General features: G+C 43.2%; 3 protein-coding genes and 1 long non-coding RNA gene across 4 annotated transcripts; 2 read left to right on the forward strand and 2 right to left on the reverse strand.

The window, feature by feature from the left end:
• The first annotated feature begins 413 nt into the window (after positions 1-413).
• On the forward strand, positions 414-4,898 carry LOC115406928 (uncharacterized). The gene is made up of 2 exons (XR_003933580.1): positions 414-692; positions 1,818-4,898. It is a non-coding gene; the product is annotated as an uncharacterized LOC115406928 (long non-coding RNA).
• Positions 4,899-5,266: 368 nt separating this feature from the next.
• oip5 (opa interacting protein 5) lies at positions 5,267-7,605 on the reverse strand. Its single transcript, XM_030117205.1, has 5 exons — positions 7,080-7,605; positions 6,435-6,501; positions 6,187-6,309; positions 6,016-6,097; positions 5,267-5,582 (listed from the first exon to the last, which is right to left on the reverse strand). Exons 1-5 carry the CDS (start codon positions 7,303-7,305, stop codon positions 5,481-5,483), a joined length of 600 nt encoding a protein of 199 aa, XP_029973065.1. The 5' UTR covers positions 7,306-7,605; the 3' UTR covers positions 5,267-5,480.
• On the forward strand, positions 7,264-10,124 carry nusap1 (nucleolar and spindle associated protein 1). The gene is made up of 11 exons (XM_030117202.1): positions 7,264-7,748; positions 7,847-7,915; positions 8,001-8,150; positions 8,229-8,379; positions 8,466-8,534; positions 8,614-8,726; positions 8,887-9,062; positions 9,201-9,334; positions 9,441-9,557; positions 9,645-9,750; positions 9,833-10,124. Exons 1-11 carry the CDS (start codon positions 7,545-7,547, stop codon positions 9,918-9,920), a joined length of 1,377 nt encoding a protein of 458 aa, XP_029973062.1. The 5' UTR covers positions 7,264-7,544; the 3' UTR covers positions 9,921-10,124.
• Positions 10,075-12,451, reverse strand: ndufaf1 (NADH:ubiquinone oxidoreductase complex assembly factor 1). Its single transcript, XM_030117204.1, has 5 exons — positions 12,295-12,451; positions 11,474-12,007; positions 10,692-10,877; positions 10,457-10,531; positions 10,075-10,353 (listed from the first exon to the last, which is right to left on the reverse strand). Exons 2-5 carry the CDS (start codon positions 11,981-11,983, stop codon positions 10,213-10,215), a joined length of 912 nt encoding a protein of 303 aa, XP_029973064.1. The 5' UTR covers positions 11,984-12,007; positions 12,295-12,451; the 3' UTR covers positions 10,075-10,212.
• Between the last annotated feature and the right edge of the window lie 156 nt (positions 12,452-12,607).

Below are 12,607 nucleotides of genomic sequence, written 5' to 3' on the forward strand. Positions count from 1 at the left end.
TTCACAATAACTTAGAATCTGATAAATCTCGTGCATGTTTTTACATTTATTTGAAAATCAAGTCACGTGGTGTCCTGTCCAGAGTGAACACAACCCTTGCCCACAGTTGGCTGACTGACCCCAGGGACCATTGTCAACGTGAATCAGATGAATGGATAAAACTCAACGGCACAGAGATAACTGGAAAGAACCAACTCCTCTAAAAACCTCTTTTTCAAGTCTTAATGGACAGATAAACAATGTTTCTAATGACTCTGAGTTCATGTCTGAAAAAAGCAGCTGAAGTTAGATAAGCTCATTTTAATGTTTAGAGGATGTTTTCATTGTATTGAATGGGGACTGTTGCAGCTTCCGGGGCGGGACTTCTCTTTGATTGACAGCCCCGCTCCTCCAATCCGCGCGTGGTTCCGCTGGCTCGTAGTGGCAGAGTGAAAATGGCGTAGAGCGGAGGCTGCAGCGAGGAAGGAAGGGCCGACGGGACCTTCTTCTCTCTCCTCGGAGGCGAGCAGCACGGAGCGGGGAGTGAAGAAGGTCCGGCGGTTCGGCTGCCTCCTCACCGACGTGGCCGCCCGCCGCTCAGTGAACCCGGCGCGGCCGCAGAGGAAGCGACGCCCCCCCGGCTTTTGTTTACCATTGTGTGCAGCTGCGGCTCGGAGCTCAAACATCTCCGCATCATCTCAACCTGCACCAAGGTCAGAGCACCAAACCCGAGCAGATCCGACACCTCCTGCACAGCTCCTCCTCATTCTGGAGGGTTTTCAGTGCTCTGCACTGTTGGTCTGGAAGCTGCACATATCGATCATGCTATTTAGGGATAATTTAAGTAATTATCAATTTACCTGTAAGAGGCATCATCAAACTGCACGTACTTTAATTTATTCCCTCAGATCACTTTCAGCCGAATCCTGACGCTCTGCATGCATCCTTTATTCAGTGTCTGTGGAAGTAGGTCATTTACAAAGAATAGGAGGCAGTGTATAAATCTACAGAATTCACAAAGAATTACACAAAAGACTAATAATATGAAGTGACAGTGATGAAATTGGAAATGATCTAGAGACAATTCTGAATTGTTGTAATTTTCATTCCATTTTTGTGAAGTTTGCATGTTCTTCCTGTGCTTGCACGGAAGGTACTGGTGCTTCTTTGTACGTGCATGTTAGGTCCATTCAGATACGCTTTTATTTATATGGTGCCAAATGCAACACAGGCATCTCAAGGCGCTTTTACAGAGAAAAACCCGACATTTCCGCATGAAAAAGTATCGGACAGGGTGGAAAGAAAACACTCCCTGTAAACCTGCAGAACCAGATTCAGAGGGGGAGACTTGAGAAAGATAGGACAGGCAGATTGTGGGGAGGGATTCAAACCCTGGTTTGCATCAGGGGTTGGGATTTAAATATCTGGCAGTGGGTGTGTGTGTATGTGTGTGCGTGTGCATGTGTCCCCTGTCCATCACTCTGTGAATAGACTCCACTTGTCATGACCCGGTTTGGATGAAGTCTGTGTGAAGCAGAGCTGTCAAACTCTCCCTGACAGCATGGCTTTGAGGCCGATGCGAGTCTGCTGTGCTTCACGGCAACATCATATCTCAGCTCAGGCCTTAGTGTTGTGTTGTGCCAAAAAAAATCAATGTTTTCTTTGAATTTTTGACCAGTTTCGGCCTAGAGGCCTTATGATTGACACTCCTGCTATACTATCAATCATGACTGGATCACCAAACGTGTGTCCATTGTGAAAGATGACATTGTTAAAACTGCATACTCCATCATAAAATCAGAGGAAAAGCCACTCAGACTCAGTTTGTCCTCCGGCAGGTCGTCTCAGAGCCTCGGTCTGGAAGGATGTTTCCCTCTCGATCAGACCCAGCACCATCAACATATCACCCCCACCGCCAGCAGGGCCCGCGGGGGGAAAGCGTCCCGAGTGAGATGACCTCTTCTGGGCCTCTGGTACACGGGTGTCCTCCTCCTTGCTGTGTCTGGGACGCTGGCCTTCTTTCCTCCACAGCTCCTCCCTCGTGTCCCGACCTGCCTCTGCAGCCTGAGCCTCCTCACTGGCACGACGTGCGCGCCCATCATGCCTCTACGTAGCCTTGCAGCGTTTGAAGTGTCTGAGAAGTTATGGAGCAACAAATTAGCCTAAAGTCACCATGAATTCTGGGTAGGATTCCTGTCGGGCTGCATAAAATCTGAACAAAAAGTAACCCCGAACTCTCTGCAATTAGATCAAAGAGGTTCGATAGCGAACAAATTACTTGCAGTGATATTAATGACACAAAATACTGTAGCAATGATCAAGGCCTGTGACTCGACTTGGACCCATTGGGTGTTTTCTGTTGTTTTTTTGCACTACCTCATCGCCATAGCAAGTCGAACAGGATTGAAAAGGTGATCAGTACAAGTAGCCTCATGGTTGTAACGCGCCACAGCAGTTTTCTACGCCGTGAAGTCCGTTTATTTTCCATGCACATGGTGCTCGCCGTTCATTCAATCGACACCGATGCACCCAGACTGTGTCGTCCTATGCATCCGTTTTGTACTTTTCTTTCCTTGTATTTCCTTTGTGAAGTCTACAGATTACATGTAGAGGAAGAAACCAAATTGGCACGACTCCCCTGCTGATGCATTTATTGAGATTGATGAAATTTGGCAAGTTGTAGTTTTATACTAACTTCATCCAAGCCCCTCAACTTTAATTTGCCTTCTGCACAATTTTCATTTTTTGCAAATTATTATTATTTTTTTTTAATTCCTAAAGGAAACCCTGGTCTCACTTTTTTTTTAAATACATGATTTCCACAAAAGAAATCCATTATTACCGGGATGTGTGCAATATTTGATCCTAACTGTCATGTTGTTGACCAAACTGTATATTGTATAAACAAGTGACAAGTTGTTTGAAAGCAACAAAATCACCAATGTCTTCCATTAAGATATGTATAGACTCATGTGCATTAGCTTATTTAGCAGGACTGTGGTGCCAACATTAGTAGCCATGCATGATAAGTAGTGACGCTTGCTTCATGAAGAATAGTGAAATCAACTTCTAGACTGACCCACATTTAAAAGGTCACGCCACGCCAGGATACGGTTTTACCCTGAACTTCGATCCAAAATATTTCCTTCTGATCCCAATGAGGAAACAGACCAAGTGTTTGATTTTCGCGAAGCTGTTTATGACAGACCCTGCACTCAGCCTAAAACCAGTGCAGGTTGCAATGCTTTGCTGCAGAGGCCTTCCCTAAAAGGCCATTTGATACTGTAGCTCCCCCTAGTGGAACGTCAGGGTAACTCAGGGGTGTCAAGCTCATTTTAGTTTCAAGGCCTCAAACAGCCTAACCTGGACTTGAGTGGATCAGGATGTTAAAATATCATAAGTTTGAAATCTAAACTTTAAAGTTTTTCTTTGTTGTAGTGCAGTATAGATACAATAATTTTGGAAAACCCAAAAATGACTAGAATCTCAACATAAAGCCAACAAAACATTCTTTTACAAACTAAAGTCAAATGTCAAAATAAAAAAAATTTAAAAAACTCACTTGGTTTTTTTACAAACTCACCCTGGCTTTAAGGATTGCTTGCTACTCTTCAAAAAATGTGTTAAAAATGCATCTTTGAAATGTTTAAAATTTGCTTGGTGGGCCGTTTTTGGCACGCGGGCCTTATGTTTGACACCCCTGGATTACGTCTTCACCGTGAAACTATTCTCATCCGAGTTGCAGAGATGCGATGTGGCGATTGAGAGCGGCGAGAATCTGATGTTTCACTCCCTCGCCGTGACGTTGCTTTGTACATAGTACCTCATAGTTTTGGGATTCAGAGCACTCGATTTTAATCCATAAAATTGTATTTGATTAGATTTTTAGAAGCAATAATCTACAATAATGCATGAGTTTAGTGCCAGGGTGTAAATGTGTAAAGGATTCTCTAATGTCACATGGAAAGGATCCCCCTCATTCTTTAATGCCGACGCAAGCTTTTCTTTAGAAGTCATATAATTGGCTTTAATAAAAAAAAAAAAAGCGTATAACTGTAGCATCCCGACAAATCTAGCCGCTTGTTTTGCCTGCCTTCGATTCCTTAAACACCAAAAGTCATGTTTAACCACCGGTACATGAGAGATGCTTTAAATTCAACTTCTTGTAGCATTTTCACGACCCACCCTCTTCCTTTAGGAACACAGACTTTTCAGTGACTCTGTGGCTGCAAAGGACTTACTGAACGAACTTGACACTTGTTTGAAAAAGCACTTTCTCTCGATGTACTGACTTGCACCATCATCCTCCTCATCACCATCCTCTCTTGAATACTGTGTTCTTGAAACCCTGTAATGCTCTCTCCGGGGATTTATAATCACAATTTATAAGCAAGTAGACATCTAGCAACAAGAATATATGGGTTTAAAAAAAAAAATTATGCATGACTTTAGCAGAATATTGAATGATTTGTATTGCATGCAATAATCCAACTTTGTAATGTGAACGAGTGTAATTAGGGTATGGAGATGTTCATATCTGTGACGACGTGTTTAACACAAACGACAAGAAGCACGCCGGAGCAGATCCCGCCGCCGTGCGCGGTTCGGACTGCTCCCAGGTGATGCAAACAGCACCAAAAAAAAAAAAAAAAAACAGAAAAAAGGAGAGTGTTTTCTGCTCTCAGTGCAGCTGAGAAACACACATCAGCCTTTTATTCCCTTCAGAAGAAACTAAAGCTTCAGTTCGAGTATTGACAATACTTTGATCAACTTTTCCACCGAGGTGGACTGTGTAGAAACTATGCACTCAGAGGGAGGAAACGGGCATGCTTATTCTGTGTGAGCCTCTTGTCTGGTTTTGTATTAACTTAAAAAAAAAAAAGATAAAAGAAATTCAGCAATAAAATGATGCAGCATGGTGCCATTGAAAGGCCGTGTGGTGGTTTGTGATTGAAGAGGGATGGAAGCAAGAAGGCTTCTGAATAACATCAACTGAAATATTCAGTGAACTTTCTGATTTATTCTTTAGCACTTCAGCTGACAAAACTCTTTAGTTATTTTTTCTTGATCTATATGCAGTTTTGATAGTCTCTGAACTAAGTGTTGGTCATTTAAATCATATAAAGTAAAGCAGGACAGTAAAAAAAAAAATCTTACATGTAAAAATAAACATTTATTCCCAAAGGTTTTATTCAAACGTTATTCAGACCTAAGACAAACATTTAAAAAAACAATACAAAGAGAACTTGGCAAATATAATGTAAAAATAAACGGTGACGTTTGTGTATTCTCTTCCTACACTCTGAAAATAAACATGAATAATCCCCATAGAATCTGTAGGTGTAAAGAAATGGGAGAAAGCTGGGCTGGCACAGGGAGAACATCAAACTTGCAGAAAGGACCACAAGAACCAGGGACACGTCACCATCAACCAGATGTAAAGATCAGTTCACAGATCAAACTGATCTGAAGGTGAAGTTAAAGCAGCGTGTGCCTGGTGTTCATGCACACTTCTTGCTCTGCGCACGAGAAGCATTTCTCTCCAATATTCTGCTCCTCAGGCGCGACATCCGATCTACTGTCTTCTCAAACGTTTCTTTGGTCTGAAAAGAAGGAAAAAGTCTTTTTAAATTATCAAGAGAAAGTCTTCTTGTCCTCCCCAGATCACCTTGTTCAGTAAACTACGGTTCGGTTTTAGTTTACATTATTCTGATGTCATTAATAGGATCAATTTCGAGCTTGTTGATCTGCATCTAATCAAAAATATAACTCTAGGTGTAGTTTCACATAAAATGTCTTCCTAACTCTACATCCATTCAACATGCTGTCAAACTTGATTTGACTTGATTGAACTCCTGATTCTACCACATAATCCAGAACGCTCTGGCAGATTGGAGCTGTAAACACTTCAAGGAGTGAGGTAGTGACTCTCTCGCCATCACTCTGAAAGGATCCAAATGATTATTTTTAAAGAAGAGAATGCCTGGCAAATCCCTACTTCAGATTCACATCAGGTCAGCTGTGTTGCTAACTTACCTCACTCATGTTTTCTCTGAAGGATTTGTGATTGAATGACAGCATGGACGATTTCACCATTGAGCAGCTGTTGAGAACGTAGCTGCAGGGAGGAAAAAACAAACAAACTGATGTCACAATAATCAAGAAATGTAGGAAAGATCCCGTCATACAAAATCGGTCAGGCCTTACCAGCTGACGTTTGCCTTGGAGAGCAGAAAGAAGGAGCGCAGCATGGCTGCGCGTGACGGCGAAGCGTGAATCACTCTCCCCACAGCACAACCGCAGCCTCCACATACGAGCCGGCTGTAGATGCTGAGAGCAAGCCAGAGCACAACCCAGGTCAGAAAAAAAAAAAAGAAAAAAAACATGCAATAACTTCAGGGTAAATATGGAAGATGGAGGAGGGAAGACACACTGGGGGAAAATTCACCACTCACCAATTCACCATAGCTCCTGTGTATCCCATCTTTTTTGCATCAGTAACAATCACGTCATCAGTTACTTCTGAAAGGACAGAAAAACAAAGGAATTCATTACATATGCCTTCATATCTATTATTTTCTTTGGTTTAGTGGTTACAATTTCAAGAAAGGTGGGAAATATTGAGAAATCATGCACTTTTAAGAAGCTTGACTGAATTTGGCCAATAAGTGATTATCAAAATTCTTTTTTCAAAGAGGCATCTGTATCAGATTACTTTCAAAATTATACAGGTGTGTGTTGAATTTGAGCCACAATATACATAATACTATTGTTTTCTAATTATAATACTAAGTTGACGGTTTTATTCTCTTTCATATCAAGACAACCTCGTAAAATGTACATCATAGAGTACGAATAACAGCATAAACTAGAGTAAAAGCTAAAATATCTGCATTTGTGTCTATCAAAACACACATCTACCTCAAACTTCAGCACGCTGTCATTCATTGAATTTTACAAGTGATCACTCCTCCAAAGTTGTGTAATCCCTGGTTGGAGTCCAGCGGTGGGGTTTCTGTGTTGGGTTTGCATGTTGTCCCTGGGTGTGCTTGCAGTTATTTCAGTAAGAATGAGTTCGATGATGAAGTGAAGTCACTCACTCAGACACACGATGGAGTCCAGACTCGGAACCTCCCCGCAGACGAAGAAGGAATCGGACAGGACGACGTTACACTGCCCGCAGTGGAGAGTCACCCGCTGCCTCCCTCCTCCCAAAGGCTTGTTGTCGTTGACGCGTTCACGTTTCAGTAGGACGCTTTCGTTGAACTCCATGTTTGAAAGCTTGATTGTTTCCCCCCAGAAATGAAGCGCGCTGGTTTTGTTCATCCAAATTTGTACCTCGCGCGTCGCCGTATCACTGCCACCAGCTGAGAATGTTTAGCTTATTAAATACATATCATTTGTAATATATATATTTATCCTAATAAACATGCGACTACTGAGGTTCTCTTTTCCATTAGTGTATTATTTTAAATTAAATGTTCGAAAATATTTATGCATAGACGTTATGACGACATTAAACTGCGTTCTGATTGGCTGTACGTCACGTCTGAACAGCCAATCAGATGGCAGAACACGCCTCCCTGCAGCAGTTTAAACTAAACTGCAGTGGTTTAACGGTCTCGAGCCAGTTGTTGTGGATGCGGAGGGTAAACATATGGTTCGTACACAGACGGAAATATTTTCCATCAAACATGGATTTCGACTCAATGAAATACGCCGAGCTGCAAGCCTACGCCAAGGCTTCCGGACTTAAGGCTAACATGAAGGTAAGAAAACGACACTTTTAAGAATCGTTCGCATGTTTGTCGCGGCTGTTTTTGCATAGTGTCTGCTTGATGTGTGACATCTTATTGTCTCAAAACAGGCCGAAAAACTCATCAAAGCATTAAAACTGCATCATAAAAAAGAGAAAAAGACGGAGGAACAAGCGAAGGTAACTTGATATTTAATTATTTGGCTTTCCTGAGACCTGAGATGAAGCTCTTTAAAATATACTGTGTGTCTGCGTTGCTCCCCAGGACAATGCGGAGACGGTCCCTCCACAGGACGAAAAGGACACGGCGTTTGTGAACAAACGCAGAGGGCATGGGAAAGGAAAGAAAAGAAAGATGTCTGATACAGTCTCTGAGGACACTACGGACACCGCAGTGCCTTCAGATGTCGCAGAGGTATTGTGCATCACAGCATCCTGAATGTCGGCACCTCATGCGTTGGTTTTAAGAAGTTGCACTTCTGACCTTTTTAAGGATCCGCCTGAATCGACTCTACCTGAGAAAGTTCAAGATGCAAAGAAGAGGAAGTTATCCTCCTCACAGGATTCAGAGAAGGCTGGACCTCCACAAGAGAGCAGGCACAGCCAGAAAAAGCCACAGCCGCCTGTCAAGGATCAGAACACAGGTCTGCAGTGTGGTTTGACTGATGGAGGATTCTGCAAGACTATCTTTAAAAAAAATTCGAATCATTTACTTTTTTTGTTTGTTTAGAGAAACAGCAGCGAGCAGGACCAGTGGGAAAAATCCCTCGGCTACAGAAAAGCAAGCCCATCACACCAAGTAAGTTCTTTCTCTTTTTCCTTTTTGTGTTCAACCTTTTTATTCATTTATTTAGATTTTAATTCTATCTCTTTTACAGACTTCAAGAAGCTTCACGAGGCTCAATTTCAGAAAATGGAGTCAATTGACTCCTATTTTCAACGAAGAAATAAGCAGCTGGAATCCTGCAACAACTCTGCAAAAGAAGTCAAGGTGCTTCTGTCATCCTATTTCGATTTGGAAATTCAAATTACACATGTGAACCTTGATTAGAGTACTGTTTTGTATGAAAAAGCTGTCAGAAACAAAGTGTAGCAAGAGAATGGCAAAATTCAAAATCTCCAGTACTCAGACATTTGCTTGTATTTTACAGAAACCAAATCCAGCTCGAACCAGCCTGTTCAGTCCTGCTCCATCCAAGAAGGCAGCAGAAGACCCACGCAGACACACACTGCTCTCAGCCAGTAAAGCTCCTCCGAAGAAACCTGCCAGGAAGGAAGAGGTTCCTTTCAGACCATCTGTCCTCTCCACTCGCAGGATCAATGTTCGGTGAGTCACTACTGACTGAGGAACTTATCGGTCAGCCATCAATGTATTTTGGCTTTCAACTGTGAACATGGCAGAATTTGTTCAGTCCTGACTTGTCATTACTGTCAGTTTTTCAACAGTCTCTATGTTTGTGAGCAGGTTTTCGGAAGCCACCGCTGATAATGAGCACAAGACATCCCTGATCAAGACCCCGGCTCGCATGTCTCTCTGCATGGCCTCCAGCACCCCACAGAGGCCTGCTGCTGAGGCGGCGAAACCCACAAAAACTCCAAGTGCGTTTACCTTCCAACAGTCTGAAAAAATATGTGAGCTGGCCACATACATGCTGAGACTCATTCGGTTATGGTTTTGTCTCTCTCTTTTTTTTAATTTCCAAAGAGCCATTCCTGTTCACGGGCAACACGAGCATGTCCACCACCCCGGGCACCCAGAAGAAGCAGAGCTTCGACCTGAAGGCCAGTCTGTCCCGCCCTCTCACCTACAAGCCTCACGCAGGTAGAAAACTCAAGATCGCCTCAGATCTCAGCGCCCCATCGGCCCGGCAGGTCAAAGCTTTTATGCTCTGTACAAAATTCTCAACAGGTAAGCTGAAGCCGTTTGCAGAGGTCAAGGAAAAGCCTGCACTCAACAAATCTCTGACCTCGAATCCGCGTCAGGACAGTTACAAACAGCACAAAGTCCAGACCAGGTCAGTTGAGGCGCATGTGGTTTTGGAGTCTCCTAAATTATTGTTCTTGTTGCAACTCTGATGGACGTCTGATTATTTTTAGGGATGACAGAAGAACAAAGACCATGGAGGGACGGAAGCAGAAGAAAGACGGTTTGCTTGGGGCACGAAGGGGCCTGGTGATGATGTGAAGATTCGCCGAATTGTTTTGCAATTTTTTGGTGTATATATTTGTGCCGTAGTATGTTCTGTGTTGCTCTTCAGAGTATTCCCAGCTTTTTTTAAAGTTCTTTAAAACATCCCTGCCATTTTTCATTCTGATTAAAACAAAGATGTAGATTTAAAGGATTTCTGTTTTTTTATTCTTATGAAATAAATTCCACTTTCTTATGTTTTTAGAATTTTAATGTCTTTATTTATTATAAAACAGAACTTGGACGGGATGTCGGTGTTCTCCAAGCTTGGTACAGGTCGTGGTCGTTCTCACACTTCAGGATTCCTCTTGTACACCTCGTAGGCGAACTCCTCAGTGTGAGCGTAGTCTTTACACACGCCGATGTAGTCGATCTCCAGCTGAAACGGGCCGTCTGCTTTGTCTCCCAAAGTGAACCCAATGGTCTTAATCTGGACAAAAAAGCAGGTGAAACATTTTCATGTGGTTAAGTCATGTCTCAAAAAGGTAACAAACACATTTTTTTGCATTTGATGCTGTTTTGCTGTGATTTACCTTGTCCAACCAGAGACAATGCTGGTCATCTTGTATCCTTCCTCGATGTGACAGAAAAAACTTGGAGAAAGGTATCTGGGGATGAGCAACACTCGGATTAGTCAGATTGATGAAGCTCCTTCATTTCTTTTTTCTATATTTAATGTATGAGTAATAACATTATTCAACAGAAAACATTTAACACTCCAGCTCTCAATCCCAGGATTTGGATTCGGTCATATTTGCTCTCTCTTACTTTAACGTCTTGCCAGTAAGGCCCTCCCCTGGTGAACAGGAAATAACTGTACAGATCATCCTTTTGGTGCGAGAAGTAAGTTTCCGCTGCGATGTTGACCATCCACGGCCGGCCGTCACCACGGACACGCAGATGCAGCGTGTTGAAATTGGTCCAATCGTGAAACTTCTTCCTGTCAAATGAACCCTGGAAGGAGAAAAGGGGGGGGTATTTTGGTCATTGTTGGAGAGTCTAATTATCTCAGCTTTCAGAAATGTCAGTGAAACTAGAACTGCATTTATGCATTAGGGAATAAAGCAAAACAAAAGAAAATGCTGATAGTTGAGATATTTACAAAATTTTGGTTTAAAAAAAAAGATTCTATTTAATATACTTTTGATAAAATGAACATCTGGTCATAATGTTATGGCTGGGTGGTGTGTGCTGAGGTAACACTGGTCATATTTCCAGTGGGTATATTAAAAATTCAAGGTTGAGTAATCCCACCCATTTTCTAATCCGCTTGTCCTTTTCTGGGTGGCAGGGTGCTGGTGCCAACCCCAACTACGACACACATGGGGAGAACATGCAAACTCCACACAGAAAAGCCACAGCCAGTATTTGAACCTCGGACCTTCTTGCTGTGATGCACGAACACTAATCACTGTTCCACCGTGCATACCAAGTAATATCAACGCCTATTCTGAACCAGAGTACGGCAGAAGTATGTACTTCCAGGACTTCGGATCATTCCTGACTTGAGAATTTGAAGGCATGGTGGCAGCAGTGCGCCGGACACTAACCAGTGGCTGCTTTGAGCGCATGGAGCAGTATCCACTGTAGCGTGTTTCTCCGTCTCTCGGTGGAACTGAACTCAGGGTCCCGTACAGAAAGCCGGTGTTGTGCTTGCCGAGCTTGAGGTAAGCTTCACTGTGGCCTCCTATCTCATGGTCACAGGACACGGTCCACTCATTCAAGCTTTCCGGACCTCGGAATTCCCAAACCACTCTGTTCTGCTCCAGCATGTGCTCCAGGATTGGTTTGCCCTCTGGACCAACCCAGCGTTCAGTCAAATCCAGCTTCAAAAGTCCCAGATGCTTCTTTATTCCCTCCAGACCCTTTGATAAGTTAAAGGTGATCTTCTGCCATGGAAGCCTGTTGTCTTTGGGCTGGCCGGGACGCCGGTATTCACCCTGGACCAGAGCTCTGCGGGGCACAGCGAGAGCAGGGACGGGGGGGAGGAGCAGCTGCTGAGGGTGGATGGAGGTCAGCAGCCTCACCTGAGGGAGATGGGTGAGCTTTGGCAGAGACATTTCAGGGCCAGGACAGAGGATTCACTGCAAGGAGAGAAAACCCAAAACGTTTACATTCAAGTTACAGTACGACAGTAGAGAACCAAGAACGAGTTGAACAAGATAGAAACTGTCTGGAAGAGCTCTAATCGCTATTTCACTTGGTTCTTTGATTCGATGCATGTCTTGAACTCACTGTTCAGGGTATTTCCATAGCAATGAAAATAAGGATTTCTGCATAATTCTTCTTGAACAGATCTTCTGGATGTTTACATTGTGACAGCTTCCATACAGTAACCGCATTTAAAGACGACTCGCCTGTTCACACTTACCCTGGACAGGCTGGAGTAGTTAATTCCTGTCAGAAACATTGGACGATATCATGAAATCTCAACACGCGTAACGTCATAAAATCTCCTCATATAACATTGTTGTTAAATACAAACTGTGACTGAAGCTACTCGTGTTCTAAACCAAGGTTGTTCGTGTCCACACAGGAAGCGGCGGAAGCACCGGGGCTGCGTTCAAGAGACATTCACACAGAAACGTTGCACAATGGACTCCGACGCTCCTGTTTCATAACAACAAACCGCGCAACACGTGTGTGCTCTTGAACGCAGCTTGAGGTGCAGCTCTGATTTCTCT

This window comes from Salarias fasciatus, chromosome 19, assembly GCF_902148845.1.
Source record: "Salarias fasciatus chromosome 19, fSalaFa1.1, whole genome shotgun sequence".
Taxonomy (NCBI): domain Eukaryota; kingdom Metazoa; phylum Chordata; class Actinopteri; order Blenniiformes; family Blenniidae; genus Salarias; species Salarias fasciatus.